The sequence below is a fragment of the Pectinophora gossypiella genome, chromosome 21 (assembly GCF_024362695.1).
Source record: "Pectinophora gossypiella chromosome 21, ilPecGoss1.1, whole genome shotgun sequence".
NCBI lineage: Eukaryota > Metazoa > Arthropoda > Insecta > Lepidoptera > Gelechiidae > Pectinophora > Pectinophora gossypiella.
The window spans coordinates 5,386,137-5,411,737 of record NC_065424.1 but is presented as its reverse complement, the minus strand read 5'-3'; the positions used below and the strand labels follow the sequence as shown (position 1 = coordinate 5,411,737).

General features: G+C 40.5%; 2 protein-coding genes across 13 annotated transcripts in view; one reads left to right on the top strand and one right to left on the bottom strand.

Moving 5' to 3' along the window:
- Positions 1 to 25,601, top strand: part of LOC126376613 (KH domain-containing, RNA-binding, signal transduction-associated protein 2-like) — a 415,821-nt gene that overhangs the window by 348,227 nt on the left and 41,993 nt on the right. For 8 of the 10 annotated variants that reach the window (XM_050024114.1, XM_050024111.1, XM_050024113.1 and 5 more), the window contains one exon: positions 25,243 to 25,321. In XM_050024114.1, coding sequence (XP_049880071.1) covers positions 25,243 to 25,321 — 79 coding nt within the window. Of the gene's footprint in view, positions 1 to 3,888; positions 3,944 to 25,242; positions 25,322 to 25,601 lie in introns of those variants that run through there. The other 2 variants (XM_050024120.1, XM_050024125.1) reach the window with 2 other exon arrangements.
- The window catches only part of LOC126376470 (transient receptor potential channel pyrexia-like), a 32,925-nt gene continuing 24,482 nt past the window's right edge, over positions 17,159 to 25,601 (bottom strand). For all 3 annotated transcript variants that reach the window (XM_050023857.1, XM_050023856.1, XM_050023858.1), the window contains 7 exons: positions 23,013 to 23,194; positions 22,227 to 22,408; positions 21,490 to 21,718; positions 20,576 to 20,734; positions 18,962 to 20,083; positions 18,482 to 18,742; positions 17,159 to 18,179 (listed from right to left, as the gene is read on the bottom strand). In XM_050023857.1, coding sequence (XP_049879814.1) covers positions 17,283 to 18,179; positions 18,482 to 18,742; positions 18,962 to 20,083; positions 20,576 to 20,734; positions 21,490 to 21,718; positions 22,227 to 22,408; positions 23,013 to 23,194 — 3,032 coding nt within the window. In that variant the 3' untranslated portion in view covers positions 17,159 to 17,282. The remainder of the gene's footprint in view (positions 18,180 to 18,481; positions 18,743 to 18,961; positions 20,084 to 20,575; positions 20,735 to 21,489; positions 21,719 to 22,226; positions 22,409 to 23,012; positions 23,195 to 25,601) is intronic.

Here is a 25,601-nt window from a genome sequence, read left to right as displayed (position 1 = left end):
CAAAAAATGCTCGTGGCGTCTCTTATTGCGATGTTCGCCAAGGCTCACATCGCAACTCACGCCACTCGCATTTTTTGACCCTTCTTATACAACTGTTGCATAAAATACTATTCATATCTTCTCAATAATCACTAACTTTATAATAACCTGTCATTTGAGACACAACCATCCAAAATGTCATTTATTTGTTTTAATAATTTATTGTACGGTCACGAGTACTAATATGTATACACTTTGAAACCATGTCGCATTAACCTTTTTGACAAATTAAACCGTAAGTCACATTAAATGTCAAATATGATAGTGCGACAGGGTTCTAAAGTAGGTACATGATATTGCTCATGACTGTACACAGAATAATACAGAAACACAATATGACGACATGAAGCGAGACAAAAAGCACAACTTAACATGGGAAGGGGTACATAATGGGAATTTTAAAAATAGCGGCTAAGTGGGAGCTATGCTCGGTATTTCCCTGCTCGATCGAATCAGAAATGAGGAGATCCGCAGGAGAACTAAAGTCACCGACATAGCTCGGAGAATTGCAAAGCTGAAGTGGCAGTGGGCAGGACACATAGCGAGGAGAACCGATGGCCGATGGGGCGGAAAGGTTCTGGAATGGCGACCACGTGTCGGACGACGCTCAGTGGGTAGGCCCGCTACAAGGCGGACCGACGATCTGGTGAAGGTCGCGGGAAGCCGCTGGATGCGGGCAGCGCAGGACCGATCGTCGTGGAGATCCTTGGGGGAGGCCTATGCCCAGCAGTGGGCGTCGTACGGCTGATGATGATGATGATGACGGCTAAGTGGAGTTGGGGCGAGTTTACACCAGATTAGCAGATGGGCGGTAACGGCGGAGAGTAAGCCATTATGTTCGAATTGCTCGTGATAGGCCAGTGTCCTATCGTATACGAGGTGTGGTTACATTACTAGCGGTCATCGTCCCCCTAGCATTATCCCGTTTTTGACATGTCCGATTACCTATTAACCTGAAAATTTGACAGGTCCGGTTTTTTACAAAAGCGACACAACACTAGCGGTAAAAAATATATTTAGTGCGCAATGTCATGAAATGTACATACATACATAGACACACGACGCCTATTTACCGCCGGGGTAGGCAGAGTTTATGGAATTCTATTTGCTTCGATCCTGACAAACTTCTCTTGCTTCCTCCACATTCATCAATCGTTTCGTACATGCACGCCGGTTCAGAGTGGATGGTACTAAACCTTTTCTAAGGACATTCCCAATTAGGTCTTTTTCCATCTAGGTGTTATATGGGTATTAGTGACATCGTAACGAACACTTTGAGGGATGATTCGGACCATAATTCTGAGTTGATATCAAGTATGGAACTAAAAATAATAAGAAATAACACCAAAATATTCATGACTTTTTCGAGAGGAAATTCCACTTGATATCAACTCAGAATCATGGTCTGAATCATCCCTCTCAGTATTCGTTACGGTGTTACTAACAACGATACGTATGGCTACCTGTTTGTACTAGTACGGGGTGTAATTGACATCGTAACGTATTCGTTCTGAGGGCGATGATTCAGCTCATTATTCTGAGTTAATATCATGTGGAATTTGCCATTTCCGCTGAAAATGGGACGGGTAATCGTCAGGCATACAATTTATAGAACACACTTCAATTTTAGGATATTTAGAAAACCTTTCGATAATGTTATATTGGCCAATAACCCGGCAGATTTAAGTTGACAGCAGACGTCAGATATGTTGCATATGAGCGAGATGCCTATTTTATTCGCCCGGGTTATTCATTCATTTTAAAATTAACAGTTGACAATCATCCGTCCCTTTCCTTTTCGGCGGATAAGAAAATGGCGGGTATAACTTAAAATAAGTATGTATGGGGTGTAAGGGGCTCCAAATGATACCTTTCGGGAGCCCAAGCCAACCTGGCCTGCGCGCGGCACATTCTGCTGATCAACGAGGCTTATGGTCCAAACAACACACACACCCCCCCAATATGGTCTGCAGGACTCGGGACCAATGTCGCTATTACTGAGGAGCTCGGTGGCGCAGCGGTTAACGCGCTCGATCTGCGATTGTCGAAGTTAAGCGACTTTCGCAAAGGCCAGTCATAGGATGGGTGACCACAGAAAAAACAAGTTTTCACCTCGAGCTCCTCCGTGCTTCGGAAGGCACGTTAAGTCGTTGGTCCCGGCTGCATTAGCAGTCGTTAATAACCACCAATCCGCACTGGGCCCGCGTGATTTAATGCCCGATCTGATATCCATCCATAGGGAAGGCCCATGCCCCAGCAGTGGGGACGTTAATGGGCTGGTGATGATGATGGTGTCGCTATTATTAACACCTGACCCGAATACGCACAAGCGTACAAATTGTTGAGATGTGAAAACTCCTCGCCGCGATATCGGCTACATAACATTTCCATTAAACAGGATGGGGTGGGAGGGGGTGCTATTAACATTCCATTAACAACCAATTTCAGGTACTTGGTAAAACTAATTTATTGTCAACACGTGTATGGTATTTAGAAAGCGTGTTCCTAATTATTTTATAAGAGCGACCCGCCTCGGTTTTCGCTAGGGTGCAATGCTGAAGAAAAAATGAAATTATTTACGGCACATTAAAAACCTCAAAAATAACAGTATTTCTTCACTATTTAACGACCTCCGTGGTCCAGTGGTTGAGCGTTGCGCCCCGGGTTCGATTCCCGGTGGGGACATATCACAAAAATTACTTTGTGGTCCCTAGTTTCTCTGGAGGTCCGGGTTCGATTCCCGATGGGGACATTGTCGAAATCACTTTGTGAGACTGTCCTTTGTTTGGTAAGGACTTTTCAGGCTTGAATCACCTGATTGTCCGAAAAAGTAAGATGATTATTCCGTGCTTCGGAGGGCACGTTAAGCCGTTGGTCCCGGCTATTAGCCGTAAAAACACCTCCACCAACCCGCATTGGAGCAGCGTGGTGGAGTATGCTCCGTACCCCCTCCGGTTGATTGAAGGGAGGCCTGTGCCCAGCAGTGGGACGTATATAGGCAGTTTATGTATGTATGGTCCCTAGTTTGGTTAGGACATTACAGGCTGATCACCAGTTTGTCCGAAAGTAATCTGATCCGTGCTTCGGAAAGCACGTTAAGCCGTTGGTCCGGGTTACTACTTACTGATGTAAGTAAGTAGTCGTTACATGAGCCACGTCAAGGCCCTCTGGCGGCTCAATAGTAACCCTAGCTCCGGGGTTGATGAGGTTGGTACTCCATCTCACAACCCACACGATAGAAGAAGAAGAATGGATGTTATTAAACATATAAACCTTCCTCTTGAATCACTCTATCTATTAATGAAAATCGCATCAAAATCCGTTGTGTAGTTTTAAAGATTTAAGCGTACATAGGGATAGGGACAGAAAAAGCGACTTTGTTTTATACTATGTAGTGAGTAATGAAGAGCGCTTCACCTTTTTTTAATGATGGATTTAAAACCAAAAAAATAGAGATGACGCTGTAATTTTTTGTTTAATTACGTTGCTAATAATATTGCTTCTCTTTATTTTGAACAGAATAAAATTAGTGGAAGATGTAATTGTGCCCTGGGTGTAATAACAAGGATCATCATTTATACCCAAAAACAAAGATAAAATAGGCACATGTCTGTTATCCATGAAATTAGAAGGTTTATCAAAAAAGCTGTACAGTGCCATCTACATTGATTTTGACGAACTTACCCTGGATCATTGACCATCATGTTTGAAATGACTCAATCCCCTGTCGGATTTTACGACACATTATTACGTACATATAGGTAGGTCTATCACCCTCTAGCATTATCCCGTTTATTCACAGGGTCCGCCTACCTAACCTGAAAATTTGACAGGTCCGTTTTTTTACAGAATCGACTGCCTGTCAGGCCTTCCAACCCGCGAAGGGAAAATCAGCCCAATACAGGTTAGTTCACATACCTCCGAAAATGCATTTCTCGGGAATGTGGGTTTCCTTACGATGTTTTTCTTCACCGCTGAGCACGTGATAATCATTTATGATCCAAACATGAATTCGAAAAATTCGACAGTCATAGGTAGGTAAATGATTAATATTATTTTGGTATTTTGTCGTATTCCTCTTCTCCCGTGTTAGTGTGGGTTATGAGGTCAATGACCTACCTCATCACATTGACATCTGCCTTCTATAAGACACACACACACACACACAAATATCACGCTCGCAATCCCTAAAGAGATAACACGGTTATAATTTTCATAAATCAACAGGAGACATGATATAAAATGAAGCTTTCAAACTTATAAGCTTTATGAAGAACATTTTCAATTTATTTTTTAATCAAAGTTTTAATAAGGTCACAAAAAGAACATATTTGTAATTTTACATCAACCCTGATCTGAATTTCTAAGGGTCTCTGAAGACAGAGACCACAGACCACAAAACCAAATTACGCCTGGCCGCTACTAGATACGACAGTCGTAATAAAATTTACTTCACGGCTAACGCACAGATCATAGGTCGGTATTTGTTATCAATTCCTTTTGTAGACTTTAATATAACAATGGGGTGATCAACCTGTAATTTCTTAACCAAACTAGGGTTTTTTTTTTCAGTCAAGCATATTTTTCACAACCACTGAGCCATGGAAGCCGTCAGTATTATTGACCTGTATATAACCATAAGATGATATTATCGCTGATATAATACATTTAATTTCTCTTCAATTGTATGAGAAATAATAAAAACGAATAATAACCTAATGACATTCATTAGGCTTTTCGCAATGAACAACCTTAAACTTATTTATACGGCCAATTTGCTCAAAGCTCTGACATTATTTTCTTGTATTCTTATCGTGTGGGTTGTGAGGTGGAATACCAACCTCATTAAGGGTGTCAGGGTTATTATTGAGCCGCCAAAGGCCCCTGCCATGGCTCATGTAACGACTACACACTTACATCAGTAAGTAGTAACCGGGACCAACAGCTTAACGTGTCTTCCGAAGCACGGATCATCTTACTTTCGGACAATCAGGTGATCTAACCAAACTAGGGATCACAAAGTGATTTTTGTTATGTGTCCCCACCGGGATTCGAACCCGGGGCCTGCGGATCGTGAGCCTAACGCTCAACCACTGTACCACGGAGACAGTATAAAAAAAATGATTTATGGCACTAAATCACAACAATTTACAGCAAAAGAAATAATCTTATGACCAGAAGGTGACCTAAGTTAGCAATAGTATAATGTGCGTATAAGTACGTAGTCGTTACATGAGTCATGTCAGGGGCCTTTGGCGGGTCAATATTATAGTAACCCTGACACCAGGGTTGATGACATTGGTAATCCATCTCATATCCCTCACGATAATCTTTTGGAGGGTTCATTTTATCCTGGACGATACGATTCGAGGAAACCGTGAAAGAATAAGGAAACAGTAGGATTTATTCATACCTTAATAAGTTTAAGGCCGTGTTTCATAATAAAAATTAATCACGCCTATCTTCCTTTGAGGTGGGCAGAGACCACCGCCACGACCTCTCACTTTGAGGTCGTAAGTTCAAATCCAGCACAGGTATAAACCAATGATTGTCGAATTTGTTTTCGAGTTCATGTTTAGTTCATAAATTATTACTTATCACGTGCTCAGCAGTGAACGAAAACATCGTGAGGAAACCCACATTTAATTAGTTTTTTTATTTTTTTTCCGTTCCTTCATTTTACTTTTATTAACAACCTTCGTGGTCTAGTGGTTAGAGCGTTAGGCTCACGACCTGGAGGTCCGGGTTCGATTCCCGATGGGGACATTATCTAAATCACTTTGTGAGACTGTCCTTTGTTTGGTAAGGACTTTACACCTGTTTGTCTGAAAAAATAAGTTGATTTCGTGCTTCGGAGGGCACGATAAGCCGTGGGTCCCGGCTATTAGCCGTAAAAATACCTCCACCAACCCGCAGTAGAGCATTGTGGTGGAGTATGCTCCGTACCCCCTCCGGTTGATTGAGGGGAGGCCTGTGCCCAGCAGTGGGGTCATTTTACTTTTGCGACTACGATGTCACTAACACCCTGTAGATGTAATAATAATGTGTAAGTACCTACCCTTCACACAATTAATTGTTTCATCAATAATCTCACAATAGCGGAAATCTGATTACCAGCAATCGGTCTGATTGGGGTTTTGTCTACAAATTGCTTATTATTGTGTGCATTATTGAAATGTAATATGACTGATGTTAGTAATTTCCTATACTCATTCGCACGACGACGGTTCATTAGCGTCAAAATGGCGAGAGCAATTGCTTTATAGAGGCGGCCAATCAGCTCGCGACACCAAACATTTCAGAACCCCCATACCGACCCCGCCGGCGTTGGCGACGATTTCCCTAATTCAGCGCTTATCGCTACCGACCCACTAGGGTCGATTAATTCTTTCAAATATTCTTCCTCAAAGAAAGCAATATTGCAATTTGACATTTGTACATATAAAAGTACGTGCGCAATGCAAACTATGTCAAATAGCAATATTGCTTTCTTAGATGAATTGCTCTGATGTGGCCATTTTAAACCCCTGGTCCTTCGCGCCAGAGATAGAACCATTAACTCTGCGAATGCCATGAGGTGCTATTTTTTTTTGACGTGACTTATTATAGATTTGCCGCAGGTTGCATTAACTACTTGGCCGGACAAATAGGGAGCGCAGAAGGCTCTCACCCGGTACGACGTTTTAAGACAACAGGCCTGAGGGAGCACAAACCTCGGCTCAGGGCGTCGTCTGAGAAGGAAGTCAGATAGCAATACTGCTTACTTAGATGAATTGCTCTGATGTGGCCATTTTAAACCCCTGGTCCTTCGCGCCAGAGATAGAACCATTAACTCTATGAATGCCATTGAGGTGCTAAACCACTACACCACAGAGGTTATTACAAGATTATGACCAATTTGCTGAATACCATCGGGCAGACCGGATGGCTTCACGTTGGAATTTGCCAATATGTCCGTTGTACCTGGCCATAAGCACAATATAGGTAGACTTCCTCAGTGTCTCAACTTCATACGATCTTTTCATTTTCTTCAGTCGTGTGGACTATCTGTTAGCGAGCGAAATTAAAAATGACCGACTCAGTATTAATGTATAAATAAATTTAAAAAATAAATGTTTATTTGCTTTAAAAGTAGAATTTTACAATACAAGGGCTCGGGGTCTCCATCTAAGCTAGAAATTGCTTGTAGTAGGAGGCTCCGCTGTTCCATAGCTATTTTATACATATATAAACTAATCGTTTGTGTGTGCGTGTGTATGTGAGGGTATGTAAGGTGCAAGTAAGTAGGTGTAATATATGTGGGCTTGCTTAAAACACAATGTTATGTTAGGCAGTTTATTATAAACTAGCTTTTGCCCGCGACTTCGTCCGCGTGGCGTGTTATAAAAGAGAGATCATTGTGTATGTGCGAGTGCATGTCAAATTTCAAGCATCTGACTTATGCAGTTTAGATATTTTCATACAAATGTTTTTTTCCCGTTAACTCCCGTTCCCGTGAGAATTTTGCAATATCCTGTTGCAACTAAGCTTTAAGTTTACTAAGGTACGGCATGCCAAATTTCAAGCGTCTAACGTAAGTGGTTTAGATTTTTCAAACAAAAGGATTTTCCCGCTAATTCCCGTTCCCGTGGAAATTTCGGGAATTCCTTCCTTAGTGCACCTCTACGGTACTTAAGCTACGTCTCTTCAAAATTTCAAGTGCCTACGTTTAGCCGTTTAGGCTGTGCGTTGATATGTCAGTCAGTCAGTTTCTCCTTTTATATATTTAGAAGATATTGATAAACATCACATATGGGCTAGAAGAATGTAGGATCAGTCTAGATATAGGTAAAAATATTTTTCCATGACGCAATGTGCCCCTTGTGTGTGTCCATGTGTGTGTGTTAAGGCCGCCTATTGTACTCATTCTATTTGTCTTTTGTTTTGTATTTTGTTTTTTCCTATTTGTGCAATAAAGTATTTGTTATTTTATGTTATGTCAACGTGTATTTTACAGGGAGATCTTTGCGGCGTTTAAAAAAATGTTCGTTACTATGTTTTGTGAAGTGAACATACTGTTCGGTTTTCTGTACTGTGACAGAGGCATCTTAATATTCTGCACGTGGTCAATGCTGGTCCTTTTATTGTATTAGCGTAATATATGATCGAAGGTACAGGAGATCTGTCATACGTGCATGCATATGGATTCCTGCTCTCATGTTTCCCTCATTCAGGCGTACGGTCACGACCATTAATATGGATACTTTGGTACCATGTCACATTAACTTTTTTGACAAATTGAACTGTAAGTCTCACTAAATGTCAAATATGTTAGTGCGACAGAGTCCTAAAGTGGGTACATTATATTGCTCATGACTGTACGTACCCCTATCAGACCCCTACCTCAATTCTTCATCATTTATTTATTAACGGCCTCTGTGGTACAGTGGTTGAGCGTTGAGCTCACGGTCCGGAGGTCCCGGGTTCGAATCCCGGTGGGGACATATCACAAAAATCACTTTGTGATCCCTGGTTTGGTTAGGACATTACAGGCTGATCTGATTGTCCAAAAAGAAAGATGAAGCCGTTGGTCCCGGTTACTACTTACTGATGTAAGTAAGTAGTCGTTACATGAAGCAGCCACATGAGCACAGGCTGCTTTTTGTTAAATTATTTCTAATAATAATATAATAATTATATTATTATTTTATTATATAATTTCTAATAATTATTATTATTTTTTATATATATATCTTGTTTTTTCTTGTTCAGTTGATTGTGCATGCTGTGACTAATTGTAATTGAGCTAGCTCTTAATCTTTTTTTTAACTTTGTATGTGCAGAGTGTAGCTTGTAAGTCCATAATCTCTCTCTCTCTATTTAAGAGCTGCGCTCTTGTCGGTGGAGTAACCGCCATTCCTCTCTTCTTCCCGCCAAAACCTTCACCTCCCGATACGACACGACCTGCACCTTCTATATGAAATATGATTGGCCACCTGATACGACACGATTCATTTATAGCAAACATTATAGAAGGAAAAATTGAAGGGAAGAGAGGAAGGGGTAGACCTAGGATAACATTTATGAAACAAATAAAAGTCCATAATATAAATAAATAAATAAAAATAAATTCTTCTCTTATCGTATTAACACTTTTAATGAGATATTTTTTTAAATACAGAGATGTAGATGAGCGCGTATGACGTGTCGATGACAGAGAGCAAGCCTGTCTATACTTCAAGAACGTTACGGATAAGCGTGACATTGCTCTTAAAGTTTTGTCAGGCACTGTTTGCATTCCCTTGGATTTCATCAAGTACCAATCTCATCAACCCTGGTGTCAGGGTTACTATTGAGCCGCCATAGACCCGTAACATGGCTCATGTAACGACTACTTATTTACATTAGTAAGTACTAACCTAACCAACGGCTTGACGTGCCTTCCGAAGCACGGACCATCTTACTACAAGGAATATCATATCTTACTAAATAATAAATCACACGTTAAGTGATTGAAAAAAAACCGTAGTTCTCTCAACATGTCTGAGCAAAGAACGTTCCGCTAATATTTCCCGATGGTTCTGAATAAAATATATCGTGTTCGTTCGTGTAGACTGATCTACAAGCTCCCCAGTGCACGTTGCGTTTAGAGATCCGTAGGTATTTATGATAACCCGCGTGCCATGAATACTTATAAGGAACGACAAGTTGCAACAGTCCAATCAGTTTCTTGCAAAGTAATAAATTAACTGGATGCACTTAAGACTTCCTGGTTACATGTCGTTTCTGTAATACACCAAAAACACCGACAAAAACATAAATTTCATAATTATGACAACTAATGGTTCATAATTTCACCACTGTTTACAAATATTTCGCTGGACCAGTGACTGAACTTTTGCCCTTTGATTGTACATTAGATAAGGTTATACAAAAAGGCTGGGAGCGAAAAAAAATCGTAGAACATATTCAGCTTATCTTCCCGGACATGTCGTAAAAACCGACAGAGAGATTGTGTTCTTTCTAACATTTATCTATCATAAAGTGTCATGGGGATAATAACGGTCTTTGTGGTAAGTAGTTGAGCGTTGGGCTCACGATCCGGAGGTCGCGGGTTCGAATCCCGTTGGGGAAATAGGATGTTTGTTCGAACAACGAAAATGATTCCGTGTTTCGGAAGGTACGTTAGGTTGATTCCGGGCTACTAGCGCAAACGATTACACCTACTCGCACTGGAGTGTGGATGTGGAGTAAAGTCCATATCCTTCCCTCCCCCCTCTTCCCCCTTTATTGAGAGGAGACCTGTCCTCAGCAGTGGGCCTTATTAGTGGGCTATCTATTAATTTCATACTTTCTGTCATATTGTCATGGTGATGATAACTATACTAGTTTACTTTGCACTGTCTGCCCCCCTCTATTCTCAGTAGTTCCTTTAGCAGTTCCTCTGAAGGAACTACTGAGCAAAGTGACTACTGAAAAACAGAGGCAATACGGGTCGACTTACTACTAAGACTACATAGTCGACTTGAGAACAAGGAACTACAAGGACAAAAAATGCTCAGTAGTTCCTTTTTTTTCGTCGGTAAAAAAAACGTTACCTACTTTATGGTTTTGGTAGTCTCAGTAGTTCCTTCAGCTCCTTTGAAGGAACTACAAGGACAAAAAATGCTCAGTAGTTCCTTCAGAGGAACTGCTAAAGGAGAATAGAGGTCTGCCCCTGATTTTGTGCACTGAAGAATTGTATTGTATTGTATTGTATTGCATTGCATTGCATTGCATTGCATTGCATTGCATTGCATTGTATTGTATTGTATAGGCAGTTGAAAGTATTCTATTTTTTCCTTACTTCCAAAGCAAAGACACATACAGAACCCAACACCTGTAAAACATATCAACCTTGGCCGTGCTTTATAGTTTTTTAAACGTTACTCCTCGAGTCACGTAGAAGTATGTGGATTGATGCGAGCTGAGCTGAATATTGCTGAACTGCTTAATAAGTAAGGATATCACCGCATTGCAATTAACTAATAGACAGACATAAATACACATACATACACCAACTCATGCCTATTTCCCACCGGGGTAAGCAGAGACTATGGAACTCCATTTGAAAGCAAGAAATAATTCTTTGCCGTTTTCTGCATTTCCGAATGCATATAACCCGGGTGCTTTCAAGGCCAGAGTGAACAGGCACCTTCTGGGCAAGTTCCATCTTAGGCGTCGTCAATGCCTTCGGGCAAGTCTGGGGCCAAGAGCAAACCCGTCAAAGGTAAAAAAAAGCTGAGACTGTCCTCAAGATGCTCATCATCATCATCATCATCATCAGCCGTACGACGCCCACTGCTGGGCATAGGCCTCCTCAAAGGATCTCCACGACGATCGGTCCTGCGCTGCTCGCATCCAGCGGCTTCCCGCGACCTTCACTAGATCGTCGGTCCACCTTGTAGCGGGCCTACCCACTGAGCGTCGTCCGACACGTGGTCGCCATTCCAGAACCCTTCCGCCCCAGCGGCCATCAAGTTGTTGAGATGCTCAAGTTCTTGTTTTTACAAAAGAACTGTCTCATTGACATGATCTTGGGGGCAGTCTGCTGAAATTAGAGAAGTGCCCTAACACCTGCACTATTAAAGACCTTTACGAAGCCACTGACAATGCCGTAAGCGTGGCCAATTATTGGTCAGCAAAAATTTAGTATCGATCGCCATCGACTCGCAAAGAAGAAGAAGAGAAAGAGATACATAGAGAGAAAGAGAGCGAGAGAAAAGATGTAGTCAAACAATATTATATAAAGATTTACTCATCAACTTGCTGTTGTTATTAATTTATTAATACCCTAGTCTCCAAAGAGCGGGTGAAGGTTTTAAATTGGCAAAGACAGCGGCGGACCGCGATGTAAAATTCACAGCAACATCGGCTATTCCGTACATAAATTTGGGATCAAAATTTCTGAGCAACGCCGGGTGGACCTCTGCATGTTTTAGCGAACGGACTGGCCTAAAGGAGGATACAGATTGTTTGGATGGTTTTTAAAGGCTTCGGCAGAACAAAAGCAGGAGCAAAATCTTATTTTTTGACGTTACTTATTGTCGATTCGCCGCAAATGGTATAAACTACTTGGCTGAGGGAATAGGAAGCTCTGAAGGCTCTCACGCGGTAAAAAACATAACCATATCGTGACTGACTTTCCTAACGGACGTATCTGTATTTTTTGATGAATGATTTGTGTATTATTGACAATTGTTAAAGGTGCAATTCAGTTTCGCCAAAAATTGAGGAGCTCGGTGGCGCAGCGTTAAACGCGCTCGGAATGCGATTGTTGAAGTTAAGCAACTTTCGCAAAGGCCATAGGATGGGTGACCACAAAAAAAAAGTTTTCATCTCGAGCTCCTCCGTGCTTCGGAAGGCACGTTAAGCCGTTGATACCGGGTGCATTAGCAGTCGTTAATAACCATCAATCCGCACTGGGCCCGCGTGATGGTTTAAGGCCCGATCTCCCTATCCATCCATAGGGAAGGCCCGTGCCCTAGCAGTGGGGACGTTAATGGGCTGATGATGATGATGAAGTCACGTCAAAAAAAACGTCAAGATTAATGTGACTGATTTGTATCCCTCAATGTGCATGCTCCTCTACAAAAACTGGAGATGCATACAATAGGGGCAGGTGTGAATATTTCACCTGCGAGCCATACTTCATTTCCGAAACGTTTTATAGGTACTAACCACAGAGTTCCTAATATATGTAGAGAGATGCCGTGAGAGTTCACGCCGCGGCTTGTGCTGAGTGAGGCCCTTTTATCTCAGGACGTCCACCACCACCTTATGATAATTTCGACAAACATCTGTCTTACTTTTTTGTAATTGTTTTAGTGGAAATTTGATATGATGTTGTTGTCTTTTTTTGTGTGTGGTACTCTTTTACAATAAACTATTTCTATTCTATTCTAAAACGAAATGATTTACCGAGGCAACGATCGTGTTATGAAACTTTGCACGTCTTTGATTGCTTCTTTAGAGGATCGCACAGCCATAACTATCACTTGTGACTACGCAATGAACGGCGGATAAATCGATGTAGCGGTCCAGGCAGGAATGTCTTGGTGCGCTAATTTGTTTTTCGCAACTTTGAATCTTTCCAGTAAAATACATGTAACTTTGGAATAATGCAAATTTAGGACTATTTGAAAAATACAAAACATGTCATGTATCTTAATACGTGTATTAATCAGTGTATTTTTCATAAATTACAAAGAATTAAAAGAAAAACAAACAATGATAATGAATTCTTTGATTCTTTGATTGAAATCTTTGATTATAATTATGTAAAGGAGGATGCTGATTTCAATGATTCAGTTGAAAAAGACAGTGAAAAATACATAGTTTAATACTTACATGTAAATTACCTACATGTAAAAAACCGGAAACTTGAGAAAGATACATCCTAAGAAGTCATTGAAAGTTTCTGTATTTAAAATACAAAGCCCGATTGAAAAATACATGTATTTTACTTGTAATTTTCAACCCTAGTGAAATATACATTGTTTTAAGTTTTTAAGTTCCTAGTGAAATAATAGGCGACATGGCCTCGTGTAATTCAGTGCTGAGGGCATATCTCCCTTGTTTCTGTGATCTGTGGTACGATGCTAACCCACATTTGGCCGAAACACTCACTTGCCTAAGAAAACAGTATCAGCTAGACTTTTGACCTAAATATTTTACAATTCCTAGGCCCGTGCTAACTTGCCTCTGGGGTCCAATTGTTGGTTTCCTCGCCTCATACATAAATAAAATATTACATACATAAAACACTCCTTTGTTTCTCTTAAGAATCGGAAAAACCGCATACATACATAATCTCACACTCACACTTGGCCCGCTTAGGGACGGTACTGAAAAGTATCGGCGTCAGAAGGGCGTAATATACGATCCCGACGACCCGATTACTCTAGCCATAGAGGCAGCCAATCAGCTCGCGACACCAAACACTTCAGGACCTGATACCGACCCCGCCGGCGTGGTCCACGATTTCCCTCAATCAGCGCTTATCGCTATCGACCCACTAGAGTCGATTAATTCTTTCAAATATTTTTCCTCTCAGACGGCGTCCTGAACCGAGGTTCGCGCCCAACTATGGGCACTCTCAGGCCTGTTGTCTTAAACGTTGTACCGAGTGAGAGCCTTCAGCGCTACCCATTTGTCCGGCCAAGTACTGCAATGACCTAACTAAAATAGGGATGACGATGTGATTTCAGCGGGATTCGAACCCGGGACTTCCAGATCGTGAGCTTTACTCTCAACCACTGGACTACGGCGGCCGTTAAAACTAAGGCTTTCATTACGTATATTATAAATATCGAAAAGCTCTTACGCTAGCGCCTGCACGGGTATTATAAATAGCAGTTTAAACAAATTGCGATTATTATATACCCAGGCGCTTCCTGTTAGCTAAAGACTTTATTAACAAACTTCGCTTATCCACCTACTTAAGTGATTCTTTTTATTTTCATCTCGTTCCCAACTTACCATTTTTCATCACGGATTTATATCTGCGCGAGCAGCATAGGTTCCTTGCAGGCGCATTCAAAAAAATATTGTAACAGAGTGGCCCTTTTCATCGGAGACAGCATTTCAATTTACCACTCTGTCACAGAATTTTGTGAAAAACAATCATGCTACGTTAATCACTAATTGAGAAACCGATTAGTATTTTGCTAGTATTTTGAGTAAAAAGATAACTATATTCTTGGACAATGGAAACATTTATAATAAACATTTAATAAAACGCAGGACAGATCATTGTCGATAAAAAAGAAGACTCAGGTGCCTTTTAGAGGAAAAATATTGGGTTTTGTTGAAGAAACTCGCATCAGAATCAGGCGACAAATAAGTTGTGTCGCCATTTAATCGATGACAGTTTAAGGTGCAGTTGAAGTTGAAGTTCGCCTTCTGTCTCTTTTCTTCTCCTTCTTCTTGTTGTTTCTTCTTTGTTGGTAGATGTCTCGACACGTGCATGAAGCTAACTTTATGATTTTCAATTTTACAACTCCATCAACTCTGTAATGCCATTGATATAGCTTTTCAAAGCAACAAAATATTTGATACCGAAATTTTCGCAACAATTTCAACGTGAATGTCTCTGTGAAATGAATTTTGTAGTTTCTATAAAGTTGCCAATGGCAAAATATTTTGAGTGGATTCCGTGGAAAATTAAATTAACTCAACGCGCACCTGCTGGTCTGGTCAGCCTGAAGGTGTTTGGATAGCAAAGAGTGTGTGTGACGCGAAATATACAGATGTGAACATAGGCATTAAGAATCCACACTAACATACAGGGTGTTAGAGGCATTGTAACGAATACTGAGAGGAATGATTCAGCTCATTATCCCGAATTAATATCAAATGGAACTTTCCATGGCAAAAGTATAGAATTGAAAATAATTTAAAAAAACTAAAAGAAAATCATGAATTTTGCGACGAAAAATTCCACTTGTTATTAACTCAGAATCATAGTCTGAATCATCCCCTTCAGTATTTGTTACGATGTCACTAACACCCTGAAATGAGAAAGTAACTGTCTGTTTAAGAAAAGATTTTCACGCTTAAACAGATAAACCGATTTATGTGTGGTACAGATATAGTTTCAAATCCAGGGAAGAACATAGGATAGTTTTTATCCCAAAAATACAAATCCAGTCCCGGAAACAGCAGACAAGTCTCGAGAGGCTTTTAAGCTAAGCTTATGCCTAATAAGGCAGCGCTTAAATTATTCTCAAAATAGACTTGATGACGCCAATATCGACCCCACTGACGTGATCGGCGATATCTCCCATTCAGCGCGAGGTTAGTGTCCAACTGGGCATGCTCAGGAATGTTGTTTTAAGTTTACGCGGTTATTATCATAATTAAAACACATAATAACGGGTTCTTACCGCGTTTAAATGGGGATATGAGACTCCCGATATTTCGACACTGTTGCAAGTGCCATGATCACGGGATGACTGATGAGATTGGAGTGGAGTAGGTAGATCCATAATTTTCTACGGGCAGACATATCTGTCTACCCTCTTTCTTTGCCGCTTGTTTATGTTTTTGATATCGGAATGTTCGGAACCATCTGAACTCGCACCAAACTCGGTAGACAGATATGTCTGCCCGTAGAAAATTATGGATCTACCTACTCCACTCCAATCTCATCAGTCATCCCGTGATCATGGCACTTGCAACAGTGTCGAAATATCGGGAGTCTCATATCCCCATTTAAACGCGGTAAGAACCCGTTATTATGTGTTTTAATTACTCAGGAATGTTGTTTTAAATTGTGTTCCGGGTCAGCCCTCAGCGCTTCCAATTTGTCCAGCCAAGTAGTTAATGCCATCTCGTCAAATTTACGGTAGGTCACGTCAAAAAAAAAGCAACATTATGTTTATTAAGCTGATAATAAACTGTCTGGAAAACTTTATTTTAAAAACTAAAAAATACAAACCATTTTATTGTAAATCACATGTTGATTATTTGCATATTATATTCGAGTAGAGTGTGTTCCTCTAGTTATTAAATAACTTGTAATGTACCCTCATTAATTTAAAAGATATGTTGCTGTTGCAGTTTCTTGTCATTTCTTCTCTTCAGCCATAACACCTTCCGAAATGACGTAAATTCAAAAATGTTACATTGACCTTCAACAAGTTTATCCATGATAATTATGTTGAATAAATGATTCTGATTTCTGATTTGTGTAGGCAGATTATCCACACGGTGAATACCGTGCTCCCCTCTGTCTACATTCATGTTTTAGTATTTGCCAATGTAGTCTAGACTAATACGATTCTATAGTGGTGCCATTACTAGTACAATAGGTGGAGTGTTTTAGTTTATTATCGGGAGCAAGGAGATATATTGAACACTTGTACCATCATACACATAACCATAGAATAAGCAATAATACTACGTATATAAGGAGCTCGGTGGCGCAACGGTTAACGCGCTCGGTCTGCGATTGTTGAAGTTAAGGTATAATCCAGCTTCGTGGATTATACCTTGTTATGTAGCATTACTGTTCATCCTTTACCTTTTCCGGAGTCTACTAAAGAGTAGGTACCTAAAGCGCCACTTTATATAATTTTTTTCATCAAATTAAAACACATTTATAGGGTAAAATCAGTCTATATTTGAAAGCACCTCTATCAAATTATGGACTTATTCTAGATTCTTCAAAAACATTCCAAAACATTATTTCTATAAATCTTAATACTACTTTGGCATTCTACTTATTCCTTACTCGTATCTCCCACAGCACCTAATTTACTTTCCAATCTACTTAAAAACTGTTTAATAACTTCTATTTCTATAGACATTTGGTCCATTTTCACATTCAACTCTTCCACAGGAGACTTCGATTCTTGCGCGTATGACGTCATCTGCTCTTTCATCGCACTCATACCATCGTCTATCTCATTCAGATGCTTTATAATTTCGTCATGTCTCATTTTGTTCCTTGCCGGTCTATCTACGTCGAGTAATTCTCGAGGTTTGTCTTTCTTTTGATCTTTTCTCTCTTTCTGTTTGACAATCGCTTCGTACATTTCTTCCATTTGAGACTTGAACCTTTGCAGGCCCATTTCATCATCCGTTTGCTTCTTCTGACAGACGGCTTTGTCGAAAATCGCGTCCCTCAATCTCGATGAGAGAATCTTGTAATGCCTCCATCTTGGTTTCCCGGGACTCAAAGTCAAGACGCATATCACTTTACGTTTCTTTTTAATACTGTTGTTTACTCTCTTTGGCAAGATAGTGCTGAAAACCCTGTTATAGACTAAGGTATCCAAAGTCCCCAAAAACTCAACCTGTTTGGCTAATCTTCTGATATTTCCAAGGATTTCTAAATCATTGATATCGTTTACAGCAACACCGACCATCAAGTTCATAAGTACAATGGCAGCTAATATTAAAAACACAAGGAATATTAGTCTGATGATGACGAGCGAATTTGCGAGTTCTTTACTATGGTCCTCGTCGAACAATGCTTCATAGTCGAACTCTGACGTCATCATGACGATAGTTTTGACAAGCGAAGCCCATGGACCTTCGAACGGTGATATTGATTTGAACTGGATCATGAAACTTAGTGAGAAACCGATGACCAGGAATAAGAATGTTGCAAGGATCTGAAATTTAATAAACATAGTCATAAGTAAAGTCAGTCGGCTCGGTGAGGTGTGAGTACTTAGTTCATTTTACGATGAATCTACCTCTGACTGATCTCCCCATTGGGTGCTTATGTACGAGTCAAGTCTAGTTCAAGAAGACCTCTTTTACTATATGATCTGGGACCGATGTTGATGACATGATCTTCCACAGTTTTAAAGGTGCACAATCTAGACTGAACATATCGTATTTGCTAGGTATTATCAGATGACATTGTGGTCATACAAAAGAAAATAGAGGTACAATATAGCTACAAACTTACCTTAATAACATTAGAGGCAACCTTCCCAAACATGAGGACATAGTAACCCCAATTTGGGAATCTGGATAGTAAGAACATCAGTTCAACCCAAGACAGGAGTAAGGCTACCGTGGCCACATGCCTTGGCCACTCGGCATCCGACCACGCCGTGACTAAGACTGCTGGTGGTAAGATCGTTGCTAAACCAATGGAGCTAAACTTGACCCAAGTTTCCAACTGGACGAAATATCTGCTGCTTTTGATGTTCATATATAGAAGCTCCTGGGAAAAGATAAAATGATAGTTATGTGAAAGAAATATATTTTTCTCGTAGATGTAGGTATTGTGTAGTCCAGCTTTAATCTTTTTGCAAACCAACATTCACCAACCAACCAAGTTTATGGATGCAAGAACAATTGAATGTGAACGTGTGAATCCAATAGCCATTGAAGCTTTATGACTTGAAACTCCAAGTTATTAAACCAACTTCTTTGCACTTACCTGTATTAGTAACAAAAATATAGTGGTATACACAGCGTAGCCCCAAAAATGAGCGTTCAGCCACATCGGTCTATCATTCTCATCATGTGTGTCCTTGTAGAAGAATACAGACACAGTGAATGTAGTCAATGATCCAACAAATAAGGCGTACATTACAATAATCGTATAGAAAAAAGGCAATAAGGCCTTCCATTTCAAGTATAAGAAACTTTCTACCAAAGGATGCACTAAGAGTCTCTTCTGCCCATACCGATTTCCCGTCTTCATCAAAGCTTGAATCACTTTCATCTGCTCCATCTCACATATTGTAGGCATTAGCACGCTATAGTCAACTGTGATCTCACAGTTCGGGTCTTGTAGATTCTGCGAATTACTCTGAATATAAGAATCAAAGATTTCTTCCATAAAATCTGTTGGTTTTGATAAATTGTTTATAATCATGTCTATAGCTGTTCTTCTGTACTTTTTTGGTCCATCAGTGTAAACTGAAAGATCAGCTCCTTCTCTCAGTAATAGTGCTATAACATCTCTGCTTCCATGATGGGCTGCTGTGTGCAAAGGGAACCAGCCCATACTATTAACTTCGTGTATTGTCGTTTTGTCAAAATCCAGAATAATCTTTGCTATTTCCAAGTAATTTTTAACCGCAGCAATATGTAATGGAGTCGACTCTTTATGTGGACTACAAGTTGTTCTGAGCCGTATATCTGCGCCTCTAGATAAAAGAAGATCTACGCAGTCTGTGTGATTATTTGATACTGCGAAATGTATAGGACCAAAGCCCCGCCTGTCTCCAGCTGTCAAAGTATTAATCATTGCTTTGCTAACATCTTCATCATATATTAGCAATTCTTTTAGAATTTCTAACTGACCACATTCAGCTGCTGCGTGTAAAACATTGACATCTCCCGGGAGAGTTATTTTCAACGAAGCTCCTTCATTTAATAGAGCTCTGAGACATTCTTTATGTCCATGAACGATTGCTTTGAAGAGAGGGGTCTCTCCTTCATCATTCTGACAGTCAATGAAGTCTCTTTGCTTTGCTACGCTGAGGATTTCGTTAAGTACGTCAATGTTACCAAGTGCTGCTGCTGAGTGGATTGGAGTTTCGCCATCATTTGCCTAAAAAACAAATGAAATAATAATTGTGAGCACTTTATCCTTGAGCCAAATAAATAAGTAAGACAACTGGTTTCATTATTGAATGTACTGTACCTACTCTGTGTGGTGTCACACAAATATCAGTGTCGTAAGCATTCATGTTCAATATATTTGAGTATTATGAGTCAAAAGATAAATAGCCAAGGAAATTAGTTCATTGCATTTAGTGCTCAATGGTTTTGTAGAAGAAATTGCTGCAAGAACAGTAATATCTGTGTTTATTTTTATTTTGTTTCATTTGTATACTGTGTGTTCTTTATACTCAAATAAATCGTATTTGTATTGTAATATATTATCAAAAACATCATCGACTTGCCTTGTACATTTGTTTTTATTATCATCATCTTATGTCTGCTACGGGTTATCGTTGTAGTAGACGTTACCGTCACCAAGTTTATTCTTGATAATTAATTATAAATCATTTGACTTTGAATTAATATTATTGAATCACACCTTCAATGTGACGTCAGCACCGGCCTCCAAAGCGATGCACACTCCTGGCACCCAGGAGGCCTCAACAGCAGCCTGCAACACTGTGTGACCTTCCCGGTCCTTGACATCTACCATCGCTGCTAGGGGATCTGCGTCGTTGTTCCCGTAGTTAGCTAGCACCTAGGATATAACACACATAACATGAATAGTCTATATGCGTCCCATTGCTGGACACCTCCCCTCAATCAACCAGAGGAGACAAAGAACATACTCTAATATGCTGCTCCACTGCGAGTTGCTAGAGGTGTTTCTTCTGGTGTTTGACCTAGGATACGCGAAATTATTCTATGCCGGATGATACAAGTACATAGTTAATTACGTTCTTCTTCTATCTTGTGGGTTTGTGAGGTGAATTATCAACCTCATCAACCCTGGTGTCAGGTTTATTATTCAGCCGCCAAAGGCCCCTGACACGGCTCATGTAACGACTACTTACTTACATCAGTAAGTAGTAACTGGGACCAACGGCTTAACGTTACACATTAACGTTATTACGTTTACTTGACAAGTCATTCCATGCCTGATAATATAGAAGACGAATTGTTTTGAGGCATATTACTAACTATAAAACGTCAAATCGTTCCAAGCCCTAAGTTTGCTGACCATAGAAAAGATTTATAAAAAGACAAGCACCATTTTTTAAATAGTTTTAAACAGTTTTGCGAAAATGTAGATATAATTAACTATTACGTGTTCTTCTGCACACCTGGTGTGCTGCAATATTAGCAGTCAGGGTAATTATTGAGCTGCCATAGGCCCTTGGCATGGCTCAGGAAACGACTACGTAATTTTATCAGTAAGTAGTTACCGGGACCAACGCCTACCACAACTATCCTGTGTAGAAAATAAGCGTCAGTCTTTTGGAGGCACCTTACCTGCAGAGGTAACTCGAGCTCTCTCCGCACGCAGACATGCAGAGGGGTCAAGCCAGCAGTATTCAGACAGGCGATGGAAGCACCAATGTTGAGGAGTTCGTTCATAGCATCCTTGTTCTCCAGCTCGACAGCAGTGTGTATTGGAGTGTCCAGGTCGTTCAGACCTCGGGCTTTCATGGTGTTGTGCGTGCCACCAGCTTTGATCAGCATTTTGATTACTTCTGTGAAACTGGATGAAAACAATAATTAAAGTTAAGTTCAAGAGGCCCCGAGTTCTTGTGGATGCTGCTGCAGCTACATGGTTCAATCAGCCAGACAACGACGAAACATTTTGTTATTATTAGTAAACTAGCTAAACATAAGCCTCTTTTTGTTTCGTCGCAGTCGGGTAAATAGAGAACGCTGTGGGCTCTCACTGGGTATAAAATTTAAGACAACAGGCCTGAGGGAGCCCAGTTGGGCGCAAACCCAGGGCATTAAAGAATGCTGATGCAGGCAAGTTTGGTGCAAAAAATATTGACAGAACAATGCTGATAATAATCGTTTTGAATGTTGCGCAACCGCGCAGCTTGGTAACTTTGTTTCGTGATAATTAAATAGGTACAGATCGATTCGATTCTGGTTACTCCCCTGCTACTTTATAACAGAGGTTTTGGACTCTTTCTGACGATGTCATGTCCGTGAACTTTCTGTATCATACTGAGTTTTTGTAAAGTACTATTTATATTTTTACTTACTTATCAGAGTTGATAGCCTCATCATAGTAGAAAGCGAAGCCAGCTACATCTAGGGGAGTTCTCCCAGCCACGTCGCTGATGTTAGGGTCAGCTCCGGCAGCCAGGAGGAGCCTGGTGCAGTGCCGCCGAGCGCACGCACTCGCCACGTGGAGCGGCGTCCATCCCGGTTGGATGAGGGGGATCTGTAGAGGGCGTAACATCATCCCCTTAGCATTATCCCGTTTTTCACAGGGTCCGCTTACCTAAGCTGAAGATTTGACCGTTCGGTCCGGTTCGGTCCGGTTCGATCTGGTCCGGTATAGAGGGCGTAACATCGTTGAATATTAACCGCTGATTACGTAGTCGTTACATGAGCCGTGTCAGGGGCTTTTGGCAGATCAATATAACCTTGACACCAGACACCACACGATAGAAGAAGACCCGCAAGTTGAAAAGAAACAAGCAATTCTTATTCCTCTTTTCGTCTATCGTGTGGGTTGTGGCTCGATGACCGACAATAACCCTATTATCAGGGTTGGCAGAAGATCAAAAACCAATCTAATTTTACTTCTCGACTTATTTTCGAATTTTATTTAAGAATGAAGTAACAATGAGTACGACGTTTGACCGCTTTTATTGGTAACGTTCAAAGAAAACTTTCGTTTTGACGTCTCGTAAAAAGTATCTGATTTGACTAGATTGTCAAGTAACCACAAATGAACAAAAGAATCACCAGCGGCCTTATTTCTAAATAGCAATTTCTTCCAGGCAATCATTGCATGGAATAACTAGCTAATGGAATCTTACAGTGCCAGTGATATCCCTGCAGTTGTGGTCAATGTTGTCGCGCCAGTTCTTTGGAAGCAGCATCTTGACCTCTCCAAGGTCACAGCGCAGGTTAGCCAGGTCCCTGGTCTTCGGGCACAGTTTCTTGACGTCCTCCTCCGCTTCTGACGACATGCTGTCTGAGTCCACTCGGTTTTGCATATCTGTGGAATTAAATGAGTTTTTAAAAAGTTTTTCGATGTCTATGGTATGTCAGGATCCATAGAGAAACACGGACCTCCGCGGGTGAGGGTCGTAGTGTAAGTGGAATTCTGTGGCCTCTGCCTACCTTAACGGGAAATAGGCGTGCTGTTATGTGTATAGGTTCTCTACGGATACGTGAATTCAGTGGCGCAGTTTTTGGCTTCTCTTTTTAGTTTTGAATATAGAATCGGTCATTGACCACCTATCACGTTGGTTAACAGAAAAATCAGTGAGACGTGGGTGCTTAGTTCATCTTGCGATGGATGAACTCTGACTAACCCAATTGGGATATAGTCGTGAGATTATTATATAGGATTAAAAAGGATCAGGTGGCCTCGCTTGTTCGCTGTGTAAGTACCAAAGTACCTAACCAAATTGGCTTGAAGGCTTGAAACTTCCAAATGTTAAAATTGACAAATCTTATGACTTTATACATGGTTGCGGATGAAAAGAAAATATTGCCAATCTCCATACTACTGTTAATGATCTCGGGCATGTCATAGAAGGTGCAAAGGTTAAGTACAGTTATAAGCAATATAATGTACCCACTTTAGGACTCTGTCGCACTAACATATTTGACATTTAGTGAGACTTACAGTTCAATTTGTCAAAAAAGTTAATGTGACATGGTACCAAAGTGTATACACAATGCTCGTGACCGTACTAATTTCATCCTGCTTATTCTGCTGCATGATATTGAAAGCTAATCCAATGGTACAAAGTACTTTTTAGCTACACAGAAACCCTGACACCAGGGTTGATGAGGTTGGTACTCCACCTCACAACCCACACGATAGAAGATCTACACAGAATTCCAAATACAAACCTCAGTTTCCCCTGAAGACTTGTAGTTTAGTTCTTCCATTTTCAAACAGTAAGTAGGTCCAAAAAAGGTTCTTATAACAAGAAAATACTGGTCGAAAAGAATATGGAATTCTGTGCAATTTCCTTTCACAAACGCATACGTCAAAGTTGTCAAAACATTATATCGGGATCGCGAAGCGTTTTGGAAGTTTAATCAAAAGTCTGAAGAACAGATAAATCAATATATTTTGTAAATAAATCATGGAGATAGCACAGAATTTTATGGTAAGTTGACAATTGTCGTACATGTCATTGTTGTAAAAAACTTTATGAAGTCCCATCGTACTTACACATAATTCTTCAATCGTGTCCATAAGTATCAGCGAACAAGCTTTTAATTTGACATTTAGTGAGACTTACAGTTCAATTTGTCAAAAAAGTTAATGTGACATGGTACCAAAGTGTATACGTAATGCTCGTGACCATACACCGGCTTGCTTCTCAAACAGGGAGCGTAGGTTCGATGCGTTATAATCGGCGATATCAACGTTAAGAAAGCTCTGTGAAGTGTGGACTGGGTAGTTCATCTTGCGATGGATGCAAAGTAGGATATATTAGTCAGTAAGCTTGCATGATTTTGCATTTATTGACTTCTTGGCCTGACATGACCAAGAAATAGCGCTGGTTTTCAATTTATTTAGAAAATTTTAAAACTGTGGAGAGCCAGTGCGCTATTTAATACATGGTGCTTTTTCCGAAAAATAATGATAGTATTCATATTATTGAGGCCAAAACAATTTTGTTGTTTTAAATAACAGCCAGTTCAAGAGTACTCTAAACCGGCGAGCATACATGAAGTCTTTGATGAGTGGTGGTGGTGGTGTAGCAGAGTGCAAACTGCACATACTGGCCTCTACTTTTTACCGTTAATCATTTTAAATTTCGAAATTCGCATTCCATTTCACAATTTCTTTTATTCTGCTCTGATTCATTACATCCTCGACCTTGATGAGAGTAACATCTATATTGCTTAACTGTGGCCGTGTCCATTATCTTCAACTGTGATGTGTGTGAACCAGTGGTGTGAAAAAACTCTCAGTATCTGTGTTTTTCTTCTTCTATCGTGCGGGGAGATGGATTTCTACTTGTGGCTGCCACCTTAAGGATTACGGGCTTGAGATTATTCTATTCTATGTTTTCACAGGGCCCTGGAGCAACGAAGACGATGCATCGCATCAACGAAAACGGAAACGTTGTGGGGACTATCATCGTCAATTGCGAAGGTAAGTCCGCAACACACACTTTTTTTTTTGTTTTCCCCGAAGGGTAAGGCAAAGGGAACTATGCCCATACAGCCATGTCTGACGTATTTTTTTTCTTGATGATTAATGAAATGATGAAAGGTGATGATGATGAAACCTAAGCCCCCACCCTCGGAGTAGACTCCTACTCCGAACCCCAAACGAATTAACTCAAAAGTCCGCATAGACTTTCGAGTTATGAAGCGGCTTCCTGGCACGAAGCGAAAATAGGCAGACAAACTTTACCCCAATATAATAACAC